General features: G+C 40.9%; 2 protein-coding genes across 5 annotated transcripts in view; one reads left to right on the plus strand and one right to left on the minus strand.

Annotated features, from left to right (window-relative positions):
• The window catches only part of LOC134802978 (vacuolar protein sorting-associated protein 53 homolog), a 42,179-nt gene extending 26,008 nt beyond the window's left edge, over positions 1–16,171 (minus strand). The window contains exons 1-9 of the mRNA XM_063775713.1: positions 16,001–16,171; positions 15,083–15,289; positions 14,135–14,353; positions 13,490–13,613; positions 12,889–13,007; positions 11,124–11,291; positions 10,591–10,720; positions 4,198–4,268; positions 3,014–3,151 (exon numbers count right to left, since the gene is read on the minus strand). Of these exons, the coding sequence (XP_063631783.1) occupies positions 3,014–3,151; positions 4,198–4,268; positions 10,591–10,720; positions 11,124–11,291; positions 12,889–13,007; positions 13,490–13,613; positions 14,135–14,353; positions 15,083–15,289; positions 16,001–16,123 (1,299 nt within the window). The 5' untranslated portion in view covers positions 16,124–16,171. The remainder of the gene's footprint in view (positions 1–3,013; positions 3,152–4,197; positions 4,269–10,590; positions 10,721–11,123; positions 11,292–12,888; positions 13,008–13,489; positions 13,614–14,134; positions 14,354–15,082; positions 15,290–16,000) is intronic.
• Positions 16,172–16,488: 317 nt separating this feature from the next.
• The window catches only part of LOC134802757 (dynein axonemal assembly factor 11), a 52,994-nt gene continuing 42,775 nt past the window's right edge, over positions 16,489–26,707 (plus strand). For 2 of the 4 annotated variants that reach the window (XM_063775447.1, XM_063775448.1), the window contains exon 1: positions 16,489–16,799. In XM_063775447.1, coding sequence (XP_063631517.1) covers positions 16,720–16,799 — 80 coding nt within the window. In that variant the 5' untranslated portion in view covers positions 16,489–16,719. The remainder of the gene's footprint in view (positions 16,800–26,707) is intronic. The other 2 variants (XM_063775450.1, XM_063775451.1) reach the window with 2 other exon arrangements.

Here is a 26,707-nt window from a genome sequence, read left to right on the forward strand (position 1 = left end):
CGACACACGGCTCGCGGGTCAAGGCCGTGCCCTACGGCTTGGTGGCGGTGCCAACATGGCACGCCGTACCGCTCGACACGCAGTCCACAGTGCGGTGAGAGACAGCGTCAACACGACGCTCAGCAGAGTTGGGAGCGCGCAACGACGCTCAGAGAAGCACGACTATCGGCCATGCTTGCCCTCGCCGGTGACGTGGAACGCACTCGGAGGGACCACGCCCTTTTCGCGCACAACACACACACACGGCGATACACGCACTTTACATCTAAATCTTCCGCCGGCCGGGCTGGGCGGCGGAAGGAGGCGAAAATGGTTTATTCCAATACTTAATTAGGAACTATCTCAATGCTAGTGAAATCCAATTCCCACTGACACCTCTGTCATCCAACCTCAACTACCCCCAGCGCTCCGTTTCGATCCATATCAACGCATCAAACGTCAAACCAACTTAACTCTTTTCTAAATCATGTGATTCTCGAAAATATATTGGTGCTCATTAATACTTGTAATATTTTAAGTGGTCAATAATAATTATGGACAATTACATTTTCTATTGCTGTTTTCTACATTGTTTCATTCAGAATATCTTCCTTCCGATGCAGTAACTAAACACGTACCTTTTTTTGACAGTTCATCTGTCAAGAATCCCGATCCCTAGACACCTTCAAAATCGCGATTTGTGTTTCATAAAAATTCCGAAAATGATTCCAAAATACGGATTAAATTAGGATGTGACCTACTTGGGCAGCTAGGGTGGATCACGAGGATCATTTTGATATGCGTGAAGCCAGGTTTGGTTCAGCAACTTCAGTACAACCTGGGTGACAAGTTCTGTTCAAGTGGCATGCTCTTCAGACTTGTTCCTTCGAAACCAGTCAGCCAGGAGGCAGGATATGTTAATCAACCTGCAGCTAAGAAGGTACGTTATCGTTTTACATAAGTGTCACACTGCGGTGTATGTTATTTTGTTGGAAATGCGACAGTCATGTTGTACAGGTTATCTTGTATGGGAAAGTATGTATCTATCATAGGCAAATATGTAGCATCGCTACATGATGTATTTCTGTTACCGCTATAACAACAAATACTAAAAAGTATGGAACCCTTCGTGCGCGAGCACTTGCCCGGTTTGACATTTCAGGCTCCGTCACACAGGCGCGTTTCGCGTGCGGCGCGTGAGCGGGGCGCGCCGCTTTTTCATATAAAACGCTCAGGCCCGGCTCTGAAATCGCGCCGGTGTGACGGAACCTTTATTTCAGTTTACTCCACTGTCCCTCTGTCACCAGGCTGTATCTCATGAACCGTGATAGCTAGACAGTTGAAATTTTCACACATGATGTATTTCTGTTGCCGCTATAACAACAAATATTAAAAAGTGTTCCGTTCTTGATGGGTGAGTCCGACTCGCACTTATTCAGTTTTTTTTTGTAAACGAATTTAATATTAACGGATAGGCATTAATATTAAGGAATGAAATAGTAGTGATAATTTCCATATTTTCACTTTAGTGCCATGAAGGGTAGGTACAAAAGGGTTCCCTCTTTTGAGATTGGAAAGTGGGCTAGGTTATAAATGCGGCCTTCACAGAACCGATCTGCGACCAGAAAAGTGGGTCAGGTTAGAACTGTGATCCTTATAGAACCAAACTGCAACCAGAAGTAAGTTAGGTTAGAACTGCGACCCTTACAGAACCGAACTGCTACCAGAAAAGCGGATTAGGTTTTTTTAATTACATAATTGTTTTTAGATATATCGGAATAGTAAATTTTTCGAGTTATGATTGTATGTTACGGATTTAAAGTTTTCTGAGATGAGATAGGTTTGTAACCGCCTTGATGAAGGTATGAAGTCTAAAAGTAAATAATTACTTAATTCAAAATGAGTATTACCTATTACTATTATTTATTTTACCCGAGCGAAGCCGGGTTTTCATCTAGTTTATAATAATTCATCAGATACGTTCCCCTTCATTCTCAGAAAGTTATGCATGTCCCCGTAGTCCAGCAAATTCATTAAGTTGAAATGACTCCACAAATGCCGTTTCTTGAGCCAGCGTTTCATCCATACCTTTTTTTTTATCATTGCATTTAAGTATGAGTAGATACTAATGCCACGCCAACTTTCTGAAAGGTTAGGCGCCATTTTGTGCGCTTGCAATACGTGTTGTCCGTCCGCGAGTTCTGAACACACTGCGGTCTGCCGCCGTCTAGCCAGACAACTCAGACGGACCCACAGACCAAGGTCAGACGGTTTGAAGGCTAGCCAGCGACCGCAGACGCTTTACTGACCTGTATGAACCTGTACATGAGCGAGGCCAGGTTGGAGTCGAGGCTGCTGATGTAGATGGACAGGTAGGGCTCGAAGCAGAGGCTCCGATGACGCCGACCCACGGCCCGCCGGGCCCGCGTCGGGCCCCAGGACTGTGTTACTGACCTGTATGAACCTGTCCATGAGCGAGGCCAGGTTGGAGTCGAGGCTGCTGATGTAGATGGACAGGTAGGGCTCGAAGCAGAGGCTCCGATGACGCCGACCCACGGCCCGCCGGGTCCGCGTCGGAGCCCCAGGACTGTGTTACTGACCTGTATGAACCTGTACATGAGCGAGGCCAGGTTGGAGTCGAGGCTGCTGATGTAGATGGACAGGTAGGGCTCGAAGCAGAGGCTCCGATGACGCCGACCCACGGCCCGCCGGGCCCGCGTCGGAGCCCCAGGACTGTGTTACTGACCTGTATGAACCTGTCCATGAGCGAGGCCAGGTTGGAGTCGAGGCTGCTGATGTAGATGGACAGGTAGGGCTCGAAGCAGGCGCCGATGATGCCGACCCACGGCCCGCCGGGCCCGCGTCGGAGCCCCAGGACTGTGTTACTGACCTATATGAACCTGTCCATGAGCGAGGCCAGGTTAGAGTCGAGGCTGCTGATGTAGATGGACAAGTAGGGCTCGAAGCAGGCGCCGATGATGCCGACCCACGGCCCGCCGGGCCCGCGTCGGAGCCCCAGGACTGTGTTACTGACCTGTATGAACCTGTCCATGAGCGAGGCCAGGTTGGAGTCGAGGCTGCTGATGTAGATGGACAGGTAGGGCTCGAAGCAGGCTCCGATGATGCCGACCCACGGCCCGCCGGGCCGCGCGGCTCCTCCCATAGTCCCGGGCTATCATAACAAGTTAATGTTACTGGATGGAGTCAAATACCCCCTTAAAATACATATTTTTTTTTTACTTCTAAAAAAGTAACGGCTTACCAAATACACCTAACTTCATTATTTCATTAAAATATACTTTATAGTTTTCGAGTAAAATAGCTGCGACATACGGACAGAAAGACAGACGAACGGCCATGACGAAAATATAAGGGTTACGACTTTTCCATTTTAGCTATGGAACCCTAAACAGTAATGTATACATAACGAGCCATTGTAAACCTTATTACAGTGCACTAAGGTTAATAATAAAGTTACACCGCGTGCGTCCCGTCTGTGGGTGGCGCACGGCGTACGAGTGAGTCACCTTTGATGCATGTTTGACAAGGGTCTCTATTGTTTCCCATAAGTACTGTAATACCTACTACTACCATACCTACTTACCTAAGTATTTTAACTCCCAAATGTAAACCTATTATAATATTTAAATTTTATTAAGTATAGTATAGTGAGACTCCACAGTCAAACTAAATGTAGTTTTGTGGAGCATTGTCCTTACAAAAAAGTTGTAACTTCTTGTATAATAAATAACTATAATAATAATAATAAAGGTTTTAAGTCATGTCATAATGTATTGTTTGTCCGCATTTTCGTTAGTCATAATTTGGTTTTTCTCAGAAACGCGTAACTTTTCAGGATTGCCATAAAACAAACCTAACTTAACCTATCTATAGGATAACCTTACGAAAATCCTGAAAAGTTAACGGTTTCAGAATTATGACTAATGATAATCTGACAATCATTATGATTACATTATGACTTTCAATAATTATGTCAAACAAAGGGATCCGGTTTGACACACAAACAATATTGAGGGCAAAAAATAAAATAATAATTATAATGGTACATTATAATACAAGTGCGAAAAGTAAGAAATTACCTTTTCGCACGTGTATTGTACAACGTTTTACAGTACATATGGCCCTTTAAATTTTCGACATAGGCACTGAGTAGTGCGATAAAGTAGCACCATATGTAGATACTGTAAAAGAGCTTACGTCTTTGGCGTCAGCGTCGAACACGGCCTGAGGGTCCACGTGGAGCTCCGCGCCGTCGGGCAACGCCGCCCCTGCACACACACACACAGCTTATTCATTTACCTACACTTCCACACATGTCAGGTGGTAGTCTGGAGGTATTGATGATGATCGATCACGTAGGAGGGAAGAAGGAAGAGCGCCTACTCGGAGGATAGACAATTAGACACAGTAAAGGCATATGCAGGACCCAAGCCCCAGGCTTGCCTGCCCAAGTAGCATTGCAAGCTGTATATAAGCTGTATTAAAGTTTATTTGTATACTATAAGCTGTACAGTTAGGCTGTACAAAGGCTGTATAAGCGCTTATACAGCCCTTATAAGTAAAAAAAGGGCCCAAATTATACAGCCTTTGGCGTTATTAGAGCTGTAGAGTAGCTGTATAAGCAATACATAAGCTGCATAATAGCTGCATTACAGCTATATTTCGGTGTAACAGGAAACCTTAAGAGCGCTATTACATTTCGGCGTTGAGCGAGTTTAGGTATTTTACGCGCTGCGGCAGGCCGTGCGAGCTCAGTATGCCGATCCCTTCTACCACACTCGCACTACAATGATGGATTAAACATTCTTGATCCTTCGCGAAGCATATTGAAATCAACCATAACAACACTAACTGTACTTAACTTTTAAAGTTCTAAAACTGTTATTTGGTAAGTACGAAAATACTAAATGCAGTGCAAATGTACATAGGGGCTGTTCATAAATTACGTCATCTATTTTTGACGATTTTTGACCTTCCCCACCCCTCAAATCATCCAAAAATCAAGCTTCGGATGAATCTGTTTCCTCCTACGTCATGTTACCATCATCCGATGTCCAGACCCCCCCCCCCACTCCTCCCATTTGAAACGACGTAATTTATGAATAGCCCCATACTCGTACTTATGAAGGTATATTACTCGAAAGAAATTATAGGTACCTACTCGCTTATTTACATGTTTCGTCATTGCATTTGGTACCTATAGGTTGTAAAGTTTGTATCAACGAGGGTTTAAAAACGAACTGGTACTGAGGATCTGATGATGATTAAGGTGGTCACGGATACCAATCAACCATGTAGTAACATGATTAGGCTCGTTTGATTCGTCTCAACAAGATCTTTGACACTGAAGATACACAGGGTCTGATGATGGAGCTGGAAGGTGGCCACGGGTACCAGTCTATCATGTAACTAAACAACTTCGTGTTTGGGCTCGTTTGATTCGTCTCAACAAGATCTTTGACACTAGGTGATACTCAGAGTCTGATGATGGAGCTGGAAGGTGGTCACCGGTACCAATCAACCATGCAACTAAACCACTTCGTGTTTAGGCTCGTTTTATTCGTTTCAACAAGATCTTTGACACAAGATAGTACTCAGGGTCTGATGTTGGAGCCGGAAGGTGGTCACCGGTACCAATCAACCATGCAACTAAACCACTTCGTGTTTAGGCACGTTTTATTCATCTCAACAAGATCTTTGACACAAGGTAGTACTCAGGGTCTGATGATGGAGCGCGAAGGTGGCGACGGGTACCTGTCTATCATCATCAGCTCCATCATCAGACCCTGAGTAGTATCTTGTGTCAAACATCTTATTGCGACGAATCAAACGAGCCCAAACACGAAGTAGTTCAGTTACATGGTATACTGGTACCCGTGGCCACAGTCCAGCTCCATCATCAGACCCTGAGTACTAACTTGTGTCAAAGATCTTGTTGCGACGAATCGAACGAAGCCAAACACGAAGTGGTTTAGTTGCATGGTTGATTGGTACCGGTGACCACCTTCCGGATCCATCATCAGACCCTCAGTACTACCTTGTGTCAAACATCTTGTTGCGACAAATCAAACGAGCCCAAACACGAAGTGGTTCAGTTACATGGTAGACTGGTACCCGTGGCCACAGTCCAGCTCCATCATCAGACCCTGAGTACTAACTTGTGTCAAAGATCTTGTTGCGACGAATCGAACGAAGCCAAACACGAAGTGGTTTAGTTGCATGGTTGATTGGTACCGGTCACCACCTTCCGGATCCATCATCAGACCCTCAGTACTACCTTGTGTCAAAGATCTTGTTGCGACAAATCAAACGAGCCCAAACACGAAGTGGTTCAGTTACATGGTAGACTGGTACCCGTGGCCACCTTCCAGCTCCATCATCAGATCCTGAGTACTATCTTGTGTACTGTCTTGTTGAAACGAATCAAACGAGCCTAAACACGAAGTGGTTTAGTTGCATGGTTGATTGGTACCGGTGACCACCTTCCGGCTCCAACATCAGACCCTGAGTACTATCTTGTGTCAAAGATCTTATAGAAACGAATAAAACGAGCCTAAACACGAAGTGGTTTAGTGGCATGGTTGATTGGTACCGGTGACCACCTGCCGGCTCCATCATCAGACCCTGAGTACTATCTTGTGTCAAAGATCTTGTTGAGACGAATCAAACGAGCCTAAACACGAAGTGGTTTAGTTGCATGGTTGATTGGTACCGGTGACCACCTTCCGGCTCCATCATCAGACCCTGAGTATTATCTTGTGCCAAAGATCTTGTTGAGACGAATCAAACGAGCCCAAACACGAAGTGGTTTAGTTGCATGGTTGATTGGTACCGGTGACCACCTTCCGGCTCCATCATCAGACCCTGAGTACTATCTTAAGTCAAAGATCTTGTTGAGACGAATAAAACGAGCCTAAACACGAAGTGGTTTAGTTGCATTGTTGATTGGTACTGGTGACCACCTTCCGGCTCCATCATCAGACACTGAGTACTATCTTAAGTCAAAGATCTTGTTGAGCCGAATCAAACGAGCCCAAACACGAAGTGGTTTAGTTGCATGGTTGATTGGTACCGGTGACCACCTTCCGGCTCCATCATCAGACCCTGAGTACTATCTTGTGTCAAAGATCTTGTTGAGATGAATAAAACGAGCCTAAACACGAAGTGGTTTAGTTGCATGGTTGATTGGTACCGGTGACCACCTTCCGGCTCCATCATCAGACCCTGAGTACTATCTTGAGTCAAATAAATACATATAGAATGTCAGGTCGTTTCAAATATTTTTAATCCTGTCCGGTAGTTTATTAAACTGTACCATTATAAATTATAATACTATAAAAACAGTGCTAGGATCAAAGTCTCTCGTTGCGGTTTACACGCACACAGTATAGCGTTTTACACGGCGCCCGCCGCACACAATGATAAAAAACCTCGTCGTCGCCGTTGAAAATGTGCGGAGCCGACCGACACACGTCCTGCCTCTACAAGCTCTGCCGCGGCACTGAGCTGGCGCAGCGCGCGTCATCGGTAATATAGAGTAGTTTTCAAAAAATTGCCAAAAAATTATAGTAGAATTTCATAAACACTAATGTATACCAACAGTATAAGCAAACGTTGCAGATTGCTTGAGTATGAAAATGACTTCGATATTAAGTAGATTTTCGTAGGAATTGACACTTGTTTCGGAGAGAAAATCGAGTTCGTTTTACTTTGATTTTCTCTTTCTCAAAGGTATGTAGGAAAAATATAGTTTGATATGCCTAAAGTACAGGGTATTAGTAATACAAAATAGCCAGGTTTAGCAGAGTAAAATTCTCAACATTTCCAAATAAGAGCTCGCCATTCAGTGCTTCACGGGGTTTTTCGGAAACGACCATCAGAAAAAAAATCATTACTAATTTAATAAGTCCTTTTTCTAATATTTACAACGATATTTATAAAGATAAGAAGACGCTTTTACTGGAACAAGTACTCATTGTTTCTAATAATGAGCGCAAAGTCCTGAATTTCGTCGACTAGTATCATCAATTTTGCATTATTTCGACTTTTCTTGTAAGAGCGCTCTTAACACTACAGATAATCTCTTATAAGTACGATATAAGAATATAAGTTTTAAATGAGTTATAAGAAAGAATTACAAGAGAATAATAATCATTTAAGAAACTAAAATGTCTTAATCTTGTCCATTCGTAATATAGTAATGGCGACAATAAAGTGTTATAGTGGATGGTAAAAGTAAAAGTAAATATTATACAGGACTTGAATGGAATATTACATTATTGGTAAGTGCGGATTATTATTTATTGTGAACCTGTGTATCTTTTCTGGCTAAATATTTACGCGCCTGCAAAATAACAAAGAGAAACCATAAGGAATATATCAAAAATCGGTAAAGTTACCGTTTGTTTTTAAGGTTAAGAGTATCAAAAATATTTATAAATATTAATTCTAAGGCTAAACAATTTATTTTAGCTGGTAATCATAACACGGCGTTAGTCTGCTAAATATTTGCAAGTATTTCTTTAATTATATTTACAAATACGTTTTTTTTTTATTGTAAAATGGCGACAATTTTTAAACAGCCTACAGGATAGTTGGAGAGCATTATAATCTTAGTAGCTGTGCTGTGTAATAAATGGAGTGTCTTTTACAGCTTTTGTAATTAAAACAGCTTTATAATAGAATATTTGTATTCGTTTGGCTGTATTTCGGTTCTCCGTACATAAGTTATAATTCTCTTTAGAGATTCGTATAACAAATAAAAAACCTGTACTGTAACTGTCATATATTCCTTTAGTTTTATAATACACTTATTTTCAGAAATCATTACACTACTATACTTATACGAGTGTAAAATTACGCCAAAAGACTGTTATAAGCGACTCTATCAGTAATACAGAAAAAAGCTGTACTATAGCTGCCATTTATTCATTGGGTTTTATAATACCCTTACAGACAGAAGTTATACAACTACTATTCTTATAGGAGAGTAAGATTACGCCATAAGAAATAGCTTTAAAACGGGGTTGACAGATACATTTGTACAGCTACAAGTGCCAAGTGATACTACAATACAGCCTGTATACAGCTTTTACGATAAAATTAGCTTGTAGTGTTTCACAACACTTAATGTTTTAAAACGGAGTTGACAGATACTTTTGTACAGCTAAAAGTGCCAAGTGTTACTACAATACAGCCTGTATACAGCTTTTACGATAGAATTAGCTTGTAGTCTCTCACAACACTTTTAGTTTTATAGTAGATTTTTTATATTCTGATAAAGCACCCCATGCATCCGCAGAATCCTTTATAATGATTTTATACAGCTTGAGCTGTATAATGTCTGTAAAGTACCGTTTATACAGCTTAAATCTTTTTTGACACTCTTATACGTCCCTTAAATCACTCTAAGTTCTTAATTGGCTGCTATATTGATGTTGCCGACACTTCCATGCTACTTGGGTGCTAAACGGCGTAGGATAGGAGTGCTTGGAAGAAAGTGGTGCTAAGAGTCTGTGGTGTCACGACTAGAGATGCACCGGATATTCGGTTACTATCCGGTATCCGGCCTATCCGGCCATGATTTTAATATCCGGCCGGACACCGGATAGTAACATTGCTTGATTTCGAAGTAAACTAATCGGATTTAAGAAACAGTCTTGATCATAATCGTACTTGTTTATTACTTTAAAACAATTTAAACATTCCACTGACTTGCACGCGCACTCATTTCGAACCTAGAAATGTGTCCGCGCGAACTAGCAGAATGCGGACCTGAAAAACCGAAATGTAGGTGTAGTTCCGCAGGCCGAATATTCGGCGGCCGGATACCGGATATTCGGCCGATGGTCAGGCCGTATATCCGGTATACGGTATCCGGCCAAACAACTATCCGTTGCATCTCTAGTCACGACTCTTAGCAATGAGGATACGACTGGAGATAAGCAGATGTCAGGTATACAACTCAAATATTTTGCTGTACTGTATACGTTTTGGTGTTCCTTTAAGACCTTTAAAGTACGCTTCCCACCAAACGGGCGGACTCAGAGCGCATTTCATTTGTACGGCCGCCAGCCGCTCGGCTCCTCGCGGACGCTGACGGCTCCAGACGGACGCCGTCGCTTCTGCCATACATAATGTATAGGCACATTGAAAATATATACGCTCCGGCGCGGCGCGATTCCAGCCGGTCGGTGGGAAACGTACATAAATCTAGTATATACTGTAGTCTGACTATAAGCAAAACTTATCAAGACAAATGCAATTTTCATTTATTGAAATCATTTAATATACAATGGAAAGGAAGCGTACCTTTGTATGGGCCTCAGTCAGGTACAGTTCGTTTTTTTTAGCATTAGAAATAAGGTAAACAATCTTGATGTGTCTTTTAATTGAAAAACACTTTTTATAAATAAGTTACGGCAAATATGTAACAATAATGAATCTAATACGATCATTTATATTCTTCCGCTTTCATAAGTAATAGTTATTGATTTTTAAAAAGCGTTTTTCCATTAAAAGACATGTCAAGATCGCTTACCTTCTTTCAAGTTCTTTATAATGCTAAAAAAACGAACTATAATAACTCACCATCATCTTGGAACCTCTTGTGCAGCAATAACTCGAAGGCATACGTCTTCTGTATGGCGTAGAGAAGCAGCTTCACGTCGAGCTCGCTCCGTCGCGCCGCCAGCAACGCCGTCAGTTGGGTTTTCGTCACCTGCAAATATAAACTGTATTATTAGTAGATCGAGTATAGTGTCGAAGTCAGACTCTTTCATTCTAAAATAAGTGAAAAACAATCAAAAACAACCCTTTTTATTTAGTTTAAAATTTGAATGCGTGTGAGTCACGGAGGTATCTCTCAAAAGTGGTATACTTACCTCACAAAAGTGTTACAATCACAAAAATGATACCTCCGATAAGTGTTACCTCATAAAACTGCAATGCAAGTCACAAATATTTCACCTCACAAACGTAGTAAGCCTTTCACTAAGCCGCCACGATCTCCGACCTCGGAATAACCACGCGTAGCGACGCGCGGTGTGTGTGAGCCATAGAGTTTCCTCTCAAAAATGATACATCAACATTCTCATCAAAGTGTTACCTCACAAACGTGTTACCTCACAAAAGTGCGTAGTGATTCTCTCGCTAAGCCTCCACGACCTCGGGAACACGTTCCCGGCGCCATCTTCGAAGGCCAACAGATGTCGCTTGAGCCACGCGTAGCGGCGCTCGATGTGTGTGAGCCACGCGCATTCCTGCTCCGCCGAGAACAGGTGCTCGTATTCCTATAACAAAACAAACTTTATTAAGAGGCCGTTATCGATTTTAGTCGCAAAAATGTAAAACCGATATATTTTGACGAAGAAATTCTACACTTTTTGCTACCTAAAAGAAATAACATGTACTGGTTTCTATTCGCAAGTCTTCCCATCTTGAATCTTTACAAATATTTTTTTTTAAAACAGGCTCACTAAATTAGTAATGATTTTTTTCCTTTAGGTAAACGCGCGTAAAGCACTGACTTTGTCGATCTTATTTGTAAGTTTCGTAAAGGTTGGAGCTAAAAATGGTAATTTTGTATTACACATATCCTGTACCCCAACTTTAGTAGACTACATTTTTGTTATTATGACTTTGAAGTAGAAATTACTTCAAATCAGGTGACAATTTCTCTGAAAATCGACTTAATTTCAACGTAATTTTGATACTTAAACAATTAACAACATTTCCTGAAACTGTTCTTATACATCATTTAGTATAATTTACTACCATAACTTTTTGATGAATTTTTAAAAACTGCCCCTTCTTGTCATATATTACCGGTGACGCACGCTCGCGACCTCATTATTAAAAGCCAAGATGAGAAGACGTGCTAATAGAAACCAATACTTGCTAAATATTTAGATATTACGTAACAAAAAGTGTACAATTTCAACGACCAAATCCATCAATTTCACATAACGGCCTCTTAACTTACACACACACACACACACAGAGACGAAAATCTGCTGTTCAATACACAGAGTTGACAAATACATAGATAGATTAAGGCTCGTCGCCCGCTATCGGCATGGCACGACAAGGGATCTTCCGGCATATTGCCGAGACGTCTTCAGGCATGCCGAGGTGTGCTTGGAAATGCCGAGGCATCCCTAGGCGTTCTCATGTAGGCTTGTGCCTGCTCGGTCACTACAGAGAGCGCTCCGCTCTCGGTCAATCGGTCAAACGAACTAGTTCGGTCGTTTAGTTCCTTTAGTTCAGTTCGGTCTTTGAGAGCTGGGAATGTATGAATCAATTTTACAGTAGTTTTTTTCCTAAATGTTTGGCAACTGAATTACGATTCAAGTTGTACGATACTATATGACGATTAAACATCAAAAAGCTATACATAATAAAATAAAATAAAAAATACAGAAAAAATATTCGATATTTCTTCGTACTTTTCAGGTTTAGGACTGTTTGTCACTCTTTTATCTCGTTCGCACTCGTGCCAGCGTCATTGTGAACCATTTCGTTCAGTCTATTTTCTGTTTCACTCATGTCAAGCGCTCACCAATCCCACTGAACTAAAGGACCTAAAGACCGATTAAGAGCGTACAAAAAGATTTAGTTCCTTTCGGTCCTTGATGGGATTACATTCTTAACAGTTCTTAGTTCATGACCGACACAAGCCTATTCTCATGGCATACCAAGGGTGTCTTACATGCCAGACATGCTAATAAGGACGCCTCGGCATCCGTGCCGATTTTTTAGTTGTGTGTGTGCCCGTGTCTCTCGTACACTCGATACCTTGTATACCTATGTCTGTGTGTGATTCTAGCGCTATTTTCTACATAGCGAGATCTATGTACCTATCTACGGTTGTTAAACAATGAAACGGACCTGCAACTGCATAGTAGTGAACCACGTGAGCAGCTCACGCTTGACTTTAGGCTCTAGCGCGTCCACCACGCCGCACGCTTCACTCAGAGTTTTAGCGGACACTGTGCTCGCTTTACCAGCTGAAACAATGTCAAATACGTTTATTATCAAATTACAGTGATTCATACCTAATGGTCTGAATTTTAATAATTGAATAATATAATGGTGGAGACGTAGCATACATGGTCGCGATCCTCAGCAATGAGGGACCGAGGAAGAAGAAGGTCTGAATTTTAATCGTAATGCGAACCATATGAAGGATATGGTGGAAATATTCACTGTCAACAGGTATGTCTCGGTAGCTCAGTTTGTAGAGTGACCGCGAACTGTACGGCTACCACCAGTTTTGACATTGACATATTCGCTACGTAACTTACTTTCTATGCATCTCGCTCGTACAGACATATTAGTGCAAGCGAGATGTACAGAAAGTAAATTACGTAGACGTGAGCGTTATGTCAACGTCAAAACTGGTGGTAGCCGTACTACAGTTGCGAGTTTGAGTCTCGACCAAGACAATGAATTTTTCTTTTATTTTGTTATTGAGAAAGGGAGCTGTCACCTGTGAAGGCCTCCTTGAAGTCGGCTAGTATCTGCGCGGCGAGGGAGTGCCGCAGCGCCGTGACGTCATCGCGCAGCGCGCTCAGGGAGCGGATGTCGCGGTAGCGCTCGAAGTGCTCTAGTACCTGACAGACACAATTAACGTATTAGTTAACTGTTTGTTTCAAAACTATGGAGCTGCGTTTATATCCCGATCGAAGGATAATAAAATGTAGGGTAGTGGATGAGAATGACGGGGTACGCCACGATAAACTAACTTTATTAGACTTATAATTTAAAAAAACATGGTAATAGTCGAATTTAAACTGTTGTGAGACATACTAACATTGAATAATTTTACGGTTTAGAGTCACTTGTTTTCAGTCACTCGCGCGACATGTTCAGTCGTACAGTACGCGATACACGGCCGTCGTGAACGCTGCTCGCACTGTTAGTGCTTGAGAAAGGAGACCTAGGCTTTCCGAAACATGTCGCGCGAGTGACTGAAAACAAGTGAGTCTAAACCGTAAAATTATTCAATGGTAATAGTCCTTACCATGCGACCTAGATGGAGATCACAACTGTTGCAAGTAAGCATAAAGAAACATGAAAATGAAACTATACCCACTTTGTAATGTACCTTTCCTATTCTATTTGCTTGAGTTACCTGCATGACAGCTTGCAAAGGTGGCAACAAGGCGCTGTACTGCCTCTGCGAGGCCATGGCGCGGAGCGAGGCGGCCGCGCCGCACAGCATGTGGTAGTGGTTGAGCGCGGTGATGGCGGCCGTCAGGTTGCTCTTGGCGCGGTCCAGCTGCTTGATCTCGGCGGTGATCTCGCGCACCATGCTCTCGCTGCGACCCGCTTTCTTGTTGATGTCTGTCACCTGAGTAAATAACAAATCCAATATTCAATAAATTTTAGCTAAAAGGGCTTGTTTCCAAAAAGGCCTCCTCTTTTAACTCTCATTAGAAACTTGTCTTTAGATACCATCGCCCCACTGGTAACTGTACATCGGGGGATCTTATCCCTTTTGTAAGAAGGACAATAAGGTCCCCCGATGTACAGCTAGGAGTGTTGGTGTTTGTACAGTATCTATTGAAATTATTAAATTATACTCACTAACATTGTTTCTTTAGTCATTCTAATCTGTAGGCTGCCTCGGCAAGGGCTTTGTTAGCTACTAGAGTTCAGTTCGAGTCAGGGGTTCCCAAACTGTATGTCGCGGCGCCCTGTGGGCATGGATGTAAGTAAAAAGAGGTAGATATGGTACCAGGCGCACGATCGTGAGCCATCAAATATAGGTTCCGGAACCTATATTTAGTTAGTTGTATGGGTGACGCCAACCTGTCAAGTTGTCAAAATCGTTGGATCAAATTTTAGTTTTGTCAACTATGAACGTCACACGTCTACATATAAAAGGTCATTGCCTGTGGGGCACTATGCAACTTTAACTGTAAAGAGCCGTGAGGCAGTCCTCCTCACCATGTCACCTATATATTTGAAATAGCCTAGTTAGGTTAGGGTGCAGAGATAATTTTTTTACTGGCAAATGTGCCATAGATTGAAAAAGATTGGGAACCCCTGTCTTAAGTTTTATAATGAAGGAGTATACCTGTAAAGCTAAGTCAGCAATACATTGCTGAGCCTGCAACAGCGCGTCATGGCCGTCCTGCCGCTGCTGCGCCTGGTCTCTCACGAGGCGCCTGATGTCGGCCTCCACGCCCGCCAGCCGCATCTCACAGCGCGCCGCTGCACTGTCTACTCCTGCCAGCGACTGCTCCGTTGGGAACACTCGGTTGATGTAGGACACGGCGTCAAACTGGACATACATGGAAGGTTTATTGCTCATTCATTTCATCAAGTTTAATTATTTACTCAAGGTCAGTAAACCCAGAAATTAATCCTTTTAGGGTAGATCACTACATTCACTATACCTTATAAAACAAAGTCACCCGACGAGTCTGTCTGTTTGTTCATTTGATTTTCATGCGGTTTTCACCTATCAATGATTCTTGAGGAAGGTTTAGGTGTATAATTTGTTAACATTCAGTGTACAAATAAGGGTTAATGATAACATAACAATAATGTATTGGCTAAATAATACCTAGCAACGATTCATAAGGGCTTGTTGCTAGGCCTACATGAATAAAGTATATTTTTGATTTTTTGATTTATTTGATAATAAATATTGTAAAAAACCTAAACTACATGAATCAAGAAAATGTATCGGCTAAAAGATATAGGCCTTTTTTGTATAAATATCTCTACAAATCAGACTGTCTTTAAATTAATGTATACACTTAGAAGGAGTATATTTGTTTCTGTAAATAATATGCACTCTACAGCTACACTGCATGTTTTATGTGACATCCAAGAATAGGATTTCGAGTGTTTATAAGACTTTCTTACTAAACTTAGGACATCATATTATAATATTAACTCGACTGACTCTAAGGTAATAATTTTAATGCTTACTGCTATGGTAAATAAGCATCAGAACATGTAATACATAGAAATCTGGTTTGTTTACCTCTTCGCTATCGAACTGTTCCGTGCCGCCCATGAGCTCCTCGATGCGGCTCGTCACGGACTCGGGGAAGCTGATCTGCACCTCCGGCCCCACATCCTTGTCCTCCAGACCGTTGGACTCCATGTTTCACCCTATTTCTGCTGAAATCATTCGTCTCCAACTCCTCAAATCTCAAATTAGGATTAACTGTCACTGTCAAATAAGTGTTAACGTCACTTTTCTTGTGCGTTTTGATGTGCAAAATGCAACCAACCTCCTTTCAATAATATCGATTTCATGGTGTATCGTAGTCAAAGCCATGGGTAATTCAGCGTGACTCCAATCTAGTATTTATGTGATAGTTTGTGGTGGTGAATGGTATTAAAAGAAGGCTTAAAATTTATTTTAATCAAAACAACAAATAATAAAACGCAAATATGACAGTTTTGAAGCGTTTTTTGAAAGTGCTTAACTTCACTCCGACGAAAGTGTTTACATCGCATTGTCATCGTTTTATCAGCCTAGTTAAAGGTTTAAAATACCCCTCAGCGAGTGACGGATGGATGATCGTCGACCGTCACGACCGTGCATTGTATTGTTTTCAGTTTTTATTCGCACTCGCTACGAAGTTGCCGTGACCCGGAGCGCCATGTCGCACCTCGCGCCGATCTAAACGAAGCCTCGTGTTTTGTATTAAGTTTGTTGTTATACTCTGAAGCAGTGAAGTGCTGCGAGCGACCATGGCTCGCTTGACAGAGGAGATGGTGATAGCGCGTTCCAAACAGTCGGATTTGTCGTCTATAAAGAAGTTGAACTGCTGGTGAGTGTTATTAAGGGCACGGCGTGGATAATTGTCGTTCCGGTCGCCGAGCATTTGCATTGTAGCGCGGTTGTCGTGAGAGCTCTGTTCTTGAACCTGGGTTTTGCGCGATTTCTACTAGCTGTACAACCAGCTGTTTTGTTGCATGCGCTACAGCTGACACAACGTCAGTAAGCGTACAATGTGTATGTATTGTAAGGTGAAATTTACTCTAATGTTTTAAACAGAGGTTTGGATGAATTGGTAGATTCTAATTGGAATCCTAATAGAATGAGGTAGTAAGGTGATTCACTTGTTTACTCCTGAGACGTTTCCATTCATGGAGTGAGGTCATTTTGGTCTGTGTTAATTTTAGATTGTTATCAAATCAAATTATCAGCTTCACAATAAATATGTTGAAGTAGAAAATAATCACATAGATATCCTTCATTCAATATTTATGTTGTTTACACATGACAATCGGAATTAATACTTTGTCTATGCAAGTTTAGTAATAGTATAGGCTTTATTTCATGCATTTTTGCAAATTGTATCTTAAAAAAATATACTTCATACAGGCACTTGCAATTATTAATTTCAGATTTGTCTGAATGACATAAGATTTAAAATTGCTTAAAGTCAAATTCATTCGGAATAACACAGAAAAATAAATAATACTAATTTGAAAATAACTTTTATGTCTCTTAAAAATAAGGCCTATTAGCTTGTGGCAAACTGTTATATCCTTTAGATAATGTAGATGTAGTTGAAATCGGTCTTTTAGTAAAATAATGCACAGATGAATAATGTTTGCATCTCAAATATTGTGTAACACTTTCACTTCTTGACCAGAGTATAGTCTGTGAGCTGCACACAATTTTACTGCTTCATCACTTGACAAAATGGTCATGATGTCAGAGATTAGATTAACCAACTTTGTTGTACAGTCAGCTGCAATAGTGTTCTAGACAGTGAAGATACATTCCTATGGCTCCATATAAGATTGTGCTAAGTAAGATTATTGCTGGTGACTGATGTATTCTGATATTGTTACACATTTTTGTCCATCATTAGCCTTAGGTTCAAGTGCAGTACAATCCAGAGAAAAGAAAGTCTAAATAAATAAACAATCCTAAAATGAATAAATAAAATTAAACTACCCAAGTATCCATAACAAACAAGGTAGTTAAATTCACATTAAGTAGTGTCTCGAAGTTTTGCCTAAGTGGAAATTTATTAGTTTGCTTAAGATGCTTGAGATGAAGTGGACAGTTGTTGCGTAATGATTACATGACTTACATGGCCGTATACATTCTCGTAACATGTGCGATACCTATTATATTATAATTGAAAACTTGATTCATAAAAACCCTCCACATCTTTAAATTTTAGCTTTTTTAGGTTTTCATTTATTGATTCTTGTTTTATGAATTAGTGTCACCCCTGTTGTTATTTAATATACACAGGCCAAGACCTAGGGCCTTAGGCACTTGGTATGGCACTTAGAATTTAGGGGGGGCCCCTTCTCCATCACAAAACCATTGCTAGGTTACCTGGACCTAGGCGAAAATCTGGCCCTGCAGATACTAAAATAACAACAGTTTGATTGGCCAATGTTCTATCTAATCTGGTTTATACAAAAATGACTACTTTTACTTGTATATATACCTATATAGAGTATGTATACATACATTACAGTATGGTAGCCACACCACCACCTACAACTCATAGGTATGTTTCATTATATTGTGTGCATACCTTATGCAGATGTAAAATCTACAGATAACAGAGCTCACAAGTTATTATTGTTATTAAATATAACTCATACTTAACTTTCCTGCCACCCAAAGGTTGTCTGGAAGAGATCGCTTTTTAGCGATAAGACCGCCTGTTGTTACCTAGTCTTAAGCTTGTATTTCGCTTATTTGTATTTTTTTTTACTTTATGGTGCAATAAAGGATATTTACTTACTCATTCATTAAAAACCTGACTGGTACATTAATGCAAATCATAATTACCCAGTACTAAAATTGGAGTAGAAGAGAAAGATGCCCGCAATTTGCGAACTTCGGTGTTCGCAGTAGGCCCCCTGATAGGTTTGTTTGTGGTGCATTCCCACGCGGTGAGCTAATGCTCTGAAGTTTATGATCCATAACCAGAAGCGAGCCGAACATACATCCTTCAATAACTCAAGGTCACGTCACTGTGGCGATTTATAAACAAGAATAATTGAAGTTTATTAATATGAACACGCGGTTATTTACGAAATTCCAGAGCAATTACTAGATCCATACCCAACAAACAATTTGGTCGTATATCAAGTAGCTATACGACTCGAAGTATTATAAAAGTAGCATAACAGTCGTCATTTTGACTAATGGTGCATTATGCAACTAAATAGTCGGATAAACTTATTGTCGTGTACCAAGGTCGAATAAATGTTTATTCTACCATTTTATACAACTAAATAGTCGGTGAAACTTGTAGTCGTATAGCAAGGTCGAATAAACGTTTATTCTACCATTTTATACGACTAATAGTCGGTAAACTTATTGTCGTATAGCAAGGTCGAATAAACGCTTATTCTACCCTTTTATACGACTAATAGTCGGTAAACTTATTGTCGTATAGCAAGGTCGAATAAACGTTTATTCTACCATTGTATACGACAGTCGTATAGTAGGTATCACGACGACTCCTATAGAACTTTCTTACACGACAGTTGGTCGCATAGAGGTCCTCATTATTACGGTCGTAATAATGTCGTAATGGCGACCGCTATCCGTATTTAAGTAGCAAAAGTGCTATTATACTACCGCTATTCAATCAACAGTCGAATAGATGTGGTAAAATAAACATTTATACACCCTTTGAAAAGCTATGGCGACTATTCCAAATCAAACGTATAGATTATACAACCTCAAGTTGTATAACTGTCCTATAAGGCATCTGCTTCATAATTTGTTAAAATAATTAAATAAGTAAGAATTTTAAAAGCGCATCAACAATTAGTTATAAACTTATATAGCAAACATCAGTAAATTTAACTGCGCAGTAGTTTACAGATATAATATACACTTTTGTCTCCAATATCATAAACCACCAACTTAAAAAAAATGGCCACTTATACCTTCTTTCAAAGATACAATTTCACACCACTTGCTGTTAATATTGATGTCATTTTTGACACAAGCCGAAGCGGAAATTGCGTTGAAGAAATAAGTTATTTATACGACCTTTAAGCGGCAATAACTCAACTTAAAGTCGTATACATATCGTATTTCTCAGCACTACTCTTCCTTAAGTCGATTAAGCGTCGTAGTAGTTACTATTTATACGACGAAGTGTCGAATCGGCGACGCATATACGACGACTATGCAACTAAATAGGCATTAAAACGACCATTACTCGACTTTTTTACGACTTTAAGTTGAATAAGCTGCGCCCAAATCGCGTCGTATAAACGTATATACGACGTTTATACGACCACAAAATTTGGTCGTATAAACCTAAATTGTGCCTCAAATTGTTAGTTGGGTAGTGCTGTGTAATAATGAAGTACCTTGTTCATTGTTTAAATATTTCAATAATCTAGTAAATGTTAGATTTGATCAACTGTCAATGGCCCTTACACCTTGGCGGGCGCTGCCTCTGCGTGCGTCCCATGAGTCCCATCTCATGACGCGGGCTAGGGCAAACGCTCGGTGTAGCCCTTACATATCACAACATTTTCGAAAGGGCCTATTTTCGGACGAAGGAGCATATTTTCCATTTTCCTTTATTTCCAAGGTTTGTAGGTCGTCAGATCTTATCCCAATATGCTGTCCCCGCAGAATACTGTGTCCCCAGCCTAATTGAACAGTCACAACCGTGACTCACTTCATGTGAGCACTTAACAACTTGCTCCTAACAAGGTGAACTCGGCCGTGATGCAAAACCGTTGCACAACAAGATTTAACCTAAACAAAATAAAATGAAATGAAAATAAAAAGTCCAATCTTGTCCCAACATTGTGTCCCTACAGAATACTGTGTCCCCAACGTGATTATACAGTCACACAACCGTGACTCAGTCTCGTGACTCCGCAGCCCGCTCCTAACAAGGCGAGTGAGCATATACATCGCCAGTCATGTTGCAATACAATGCAACTGCACTGCAGCGGTGCAAGGCCGATGCACACCTAACTTGCAGACCTAAACAAACTAGCAAGCATCGTGATGATAACCTTTTTGGTTTTAAATAATCAGAATCGTTACACGTAAGACACGATTACACAGTGATTCGTGTTAAGTGCGAATTCATACTATTGAAGGCAATTAGCAGGTTGTATGAACTCACACTTAGCATTAATTAATGTGTACATCGAGCCTGATGCATTGAAAAAGGATGTGTTACGCACACTTAAAAGTAAAATGAACACACTAAAACGATCTAGGAAAGTTAAATAAAAAGAAAAAAAACCATAAAAATAAGTTGAAAATATAAAGAATAACTTTTTTGTGAATAAAATTTTGAAACCTAGCGAGTTTAACTTTGGTACAGTAATAAAACTTAACTTTCCTTCACTCACTTTGTTAACCTTACTCCGCTCACCCGCTAATTAATAGACATTAAACACAAACCGAGGACCACACCACTTTTACACAATAAACAATTAAAACCCCAGTTTACAAAACACTATTCCGTTTGCATAGAATTCAAAATTGCTTGATTCCCTCTGCGATAACATCATAGTTCGTTACGAGGCGTATATTGTATATTAGAGTTTAATTATTGTACAACCGCAGTCAGATATATCGGAGCGTCGGGAGTTGCTCCAAAATATCTGAACACGCACTCTAACGCCATGAATGACAATAGACGCGTGTTCAGATAGTTTTGAGCACCTTGACCGCTCCGATATATCTGGTGGCGACTGTCCCATCGTCAATACAGTTGACTGATAATTGGAACCTATACAAGCCAAGACATAAGGTCCTCGCAAGGTCAGTTAAGTGGTGTTATGTTAGTATGTATGTAGTTGTCGTAGTCAGATCGTATAATCCGCCGTATTACATTACGGCTAGCCGTTTTCAAAAACAGGGGCGTTTTGAAATGCGGCGGTTCGACGATTAGCCGGATTGTCATTGCGATACGTTCTTCAATAAGGCGGCCTACGTTTAGCCGCATCGTACTACTATTTTATTTAGATTGTAGAGTGACCAGTTCTTTCGGTCGCCTACGTAACCGGAGTTTGACAATGTTTGCAATTTAATTTATTTTTACCATGGTCCCACCGCACTACATGTGTTTCTTTTCCAAACCATTTCCTTCACAACTTAAATAGACGGAGCCCCGCAAGCGGGGCTCCTATTTCTGGGCGGTTTGCCCTTCGGGCATCTGAAGCTACCTAACGAACCTAACCTACTTACCTACCTACGCTTTTTTCCCCAAAATGTAATGTTTTCATGGACGTCTCACTAAATCAATAGGCAGGTAGGTTAGGTTCGTTAGGTAGCTTCAGATGCCCGAAGGGCAAACCGCTCAGAAATAGGGGCCCCGCGAAGCGGGGCTCCGTCTAGTTAAGTTGCGAAAGAAATGTTTTTTGAAAAGAAACAGTCCGACGAACTCCAGATTTGATGGACACCCCAGCGTTTGTCAGGCAGCGCCACGGGTGTTAAAAATGGGAACTAAAAACTGTCAAAGCGGCGGCTAATGACTCGCTGTATTACATTACGGCTAGCTGTGTTGAAGAACGTATGGCGCCGAATACATTCCGGCGGATTCTCAATCAGCCGCATTCAATCCGGCTAATCGTTAAACCGCCGCATTTCAAAACGGCCCTGTTTTTGAAAACGGCTAGCTGTAATGTAATACGGCGGATTATACGATCCGACTGCGACATAGTGATAGTAACATTAGTAACCTACGCACGCACGTCGTCGGCTGCCTGACTAGAATATTATTGTTTTGAATTGACTTTACAAGTATTGAATCTTGTTAGCCTTGCCTTTTATTACTTATGTCATATGTGTTTATTATGCAGTGGTTTGCAGTCAAGGAATTCGATTTGTGTTCTCAGAAGTACTATACTACTACTACTAGTGACGAGGGGGGAAGGAGGAGATGACCAAACGAGTTTGTTCTGGTCATAGTCTCACTTTTCTTTTATTCTTGCTCTGTGTTTTTGTACCATTTCATACCTTTGTCATATGACAAATCAATATGAAAGCTGCTAGAGATCTCATATGATTCACGGTGACAAGATATGAAATTGCGAAAAACTTACATTCTGCAGGTAGGTGTAGGTACTTACAGCAGTACTCCTGACCATTTGTAGGCCTTGTGTGGTTGTAATAAAATTCATGAATACTCAGTTAAAGTTAAAACTGTGTCTGGGAAGTACGTCAGCAATGTAGGCGGCTGATAAAATCATGGGCAAGTAAGGCTTAATGGCTGAATCGGCTCCTATGGCGTCGAGGCTGATGATTCCACGCAAGATTAAAGGGCCTCTACTTGTTGTAGGTATAGATTTAAAACAGTTTTCATTAGATCGAATAATTATTTTGTAACTCATCGTAGTAGTCGTAGTACTAAGGCAATCTAGAAGTACAGTCACCTGCAATAATATGTTACTCTTCCGCAAAAATATGTGACACGCTCTTATGGCTCTACAAATTAGATTGTATCAGATATTTTTACGGCCTTCAAAGAGTAACATATTATTGCAGGTGACTGTACTTAATCATATTTTTTACCACGTCAGTGGTAAGCAAGCATACAAATCACCTGGTGATAAGCAGTTAACCTGCTTCTCGGCCTTGCGGATTCTCTTCTCGGATTCGAATGTCACGAGTTCTAGTCCCGGCCGGTTCTAGTCATTCCATTTTTTGCACACAGAAGAGATCGAGATCTTTATTTTGCATCCAATGTACATATGTATTTATATTACATACGAGTCGACTACATAGTATTAACATATATGCACAACCCTGGTAGGGTATCGCAAATCTCAATAAGTAACTATATGACGCGTGATGTCACACTGCTACCATTTCAGTATACTCTTCAATAGGCCTGTTGCAAGTAACAAAGAATCATGGAAATAATGGTTTCAACGAAACATAATGTTAATATGATTCTAAAAAATGGCCCAATCTCAGTATAAACTGAAGGATTATTAATATATTCAATAAAGTAAAAGTGCAAAATTCTCCAACCGGCCATTTTTACTGAAACGCCAATCAGAAACGTTCCAAACAGTGACGTCATCAATCCATAACATATTTCTTAGAGCAACATAGACAACCTCATTGACCGAAATCTATACGTGGGCACCAAAGAGTTCGAAAGGTGCAAAAAAAATGTTATTTCGCCACTAAACATTTATTACGTCCAAAAAATATTATTACACGATATAAAGTAGATATCTATTTGTTATTACTTAAATAAAATGCTAAATAATACGATATTTCAACAACAAACATTTTTAATTATTTGGCTGAATGGAACTATCATTGCCATGTTGGCTGTCGTAACTAGAAAAAATGAAAAATGAAAAAGTAAAACCGGCGTTCGGTGATTTTCACTCAAAATTTACATGTATCTAAATAATTCATCTTAAACTGCAACCGTGTGAGAGTTTTTGTGTAAAATGAGTTATTGTGATAAATTTTTGTAATGTATTTATCTTCTCTAATCGTAATATATGGTGCTGAATTAACAATATCATTCGGATTCAAGGGAAATTCGTAACTGTAAGTATGTAAACAATATCTACCACCCTACCACCAACTAAATGATGACGTCACAAATGGCATGCGAGGCGTTTTCGCGCGAAGTTTAAACTAGCTATAATAAAATGCAATTATCTATGTTAAATCTTATGAGTATAACTGAAATATAGTGTTTTTCGGAACTAATACAAGTGTACCGACGATATTAAAAGGGTTTTCAAAATTTGTCATCAGGCCTATTTCGCCATCTCTTTGCCAAAACAGGCGTAACATTTGCTAACAAAGAAAGCATATTTGTTGTCGGATCGTGCTGAGTCAGTCGGTTCGTTGCTCGGTTGGTTCCTTTTGCGGTGCCGTGGGCGGCGGTGGGTGGGCGCTTGTAAATTGTGTTCTACAGATGTATTGTACCTACTGAATTGTATAAGGAATTGGCCGGTTTGTTATTTATTTCTTTGTATAGACATGTAGATAACATCAAATAGGGTACAGGTAATTATGAGCACGCTGGACTGGCTATAGGCAGACTTTTTAATAATTTTGGTGCGTTAATTTTCTAAACGAATTATATTAAATTTTATTAGCCAACTAAACTATTAGGTTCCAATTTCCCTATGAATCATTATGTAATTATGTATGGTAGGCGTGTTACGAGGCTGTGTCAATTCCGCTAGGTACTTATAAATGTTGTAATAAGCGTGAAGATAATACGTCAGATTACTTGCTCGAATAACAAGAACAGCCACTGCATTGATAATCGCACCCCGATCTTATCTGCGTGTACGCACGACGGAGCCGCACGAGCGCGCGCGCGTGCGATTGTATACCCTGCCTACACGCACGCACGGTTACCACATCACACCACTATACCTCTGCCAGTTCTGCCACACTCTCGCCGAGTGGCAAGGGAAGTAGAGACGTAGTGTGGGAATATGCCGCTCGTCATGTTCCTTGTCGTGCTCGCCGCTCCCTATTTTGTTTGTCGGTTTCTTGGCATGAGTCAAAGGACCGGCATCGGCAGTACGAGGGTACCTAGTGCGGACCGTCGCTATTAAATGCGCGAATAGAGCAATCTGAGAGCAGTATAACTTGTATTCCCATTGACTGCATTGATTCCGAGGGCATACTCTACCTCAAAGTACGGCGGTCTAGACTAACTAATGGCCTCTCCAAGCGTCATCATAATCGCATGTGATTTGCAATACATTGTGGCATTTGATCGACAGATTGAATTCATTGCCCCTACCTAGCCAGCAATTAACTAAAATCGCATGCCATTTGTTATAAGGTCTATAGAAGCCTTATATAGGTTCACGGGGAATGATGTACTCATGTGCGTGCGCTGGTAATGGCACATAATAGTGGCGCGTGCGACTCGTGCGGAGGAATGATAACACGGTATGGTGATCCCGGGCGGATGGGCTCGTTCAATAAGTAAGTGTGCACGCACATAATTGAGTCCGATTAACATAAACAGCCGTCAATACTGGCAGCAACTTATAAAACGGTTAATTGTCCTAGGTATATTTACGTTTCTCATTATTGGGATTTGATTATATTTATGATGACTAGGACTATCTCTACGCACAGTTGCGAGCGCCTCTCTGTCGCTCGAATATACAAGAGCGATAGAGAGGAATAGACCTACGTTTTACGAATTTTCGATGTACAAACCACGACCGAAGTTTTACCTCTTTGTCGCAGTGACGTATGAATTCATAACTTCATAAGTGCACCCGACCCGAGAGTCAAAACTTCGCGTTAGCCCCTCTGGTCCTCGGGTCCAAAAGTTTAAGGGGCCCACTGATTAACAGTCCGCCGGACGGTATCGGCCTGTCAGTTGTTCGGAACTGTCAAAATTTTGTTCTAACTGACAGGCCGATACCGTCCGGCGGACTGTTAATCAGTGGGCCCCTTTAGAGACGCCGGCATTCATAAGCCTTTTCGTTAGTCCTGTTTGGGTGTTTGGCAATGACATTGATCTGTACTCGTAACACGCGTCATTGATAAGCGAAAGGTCGTATCTCGCCATCTGACGTGCACCAAGCTATTGTTATCTCTGAGCCGTGACTTTGATAGCACGCATTAATCTACATCGGGAGCCAGCGGGCGCACCAGAGCATGATGTTGCTCCTAGGGTACTAAAGATTGGAGACACCTGCATTGCATCATAGCCTATTCATTCCCGAGTATTTATTTTACACTATATTTTTTTAC

The sequence above is a fragment of the Cydia splendana genome, chromosome 25 (genome assembly GCF_910591565.1).
Source record: "Cydia splendana chromosome 25, ilCydSple1.2, whole genome shotgun sequence".
Lineage (NCBI taxonomy): Eukaryota > Metazoa > Arthropoda > Insecta > Lepidoptera > Tortricidae > Cydia > Cydia splendana.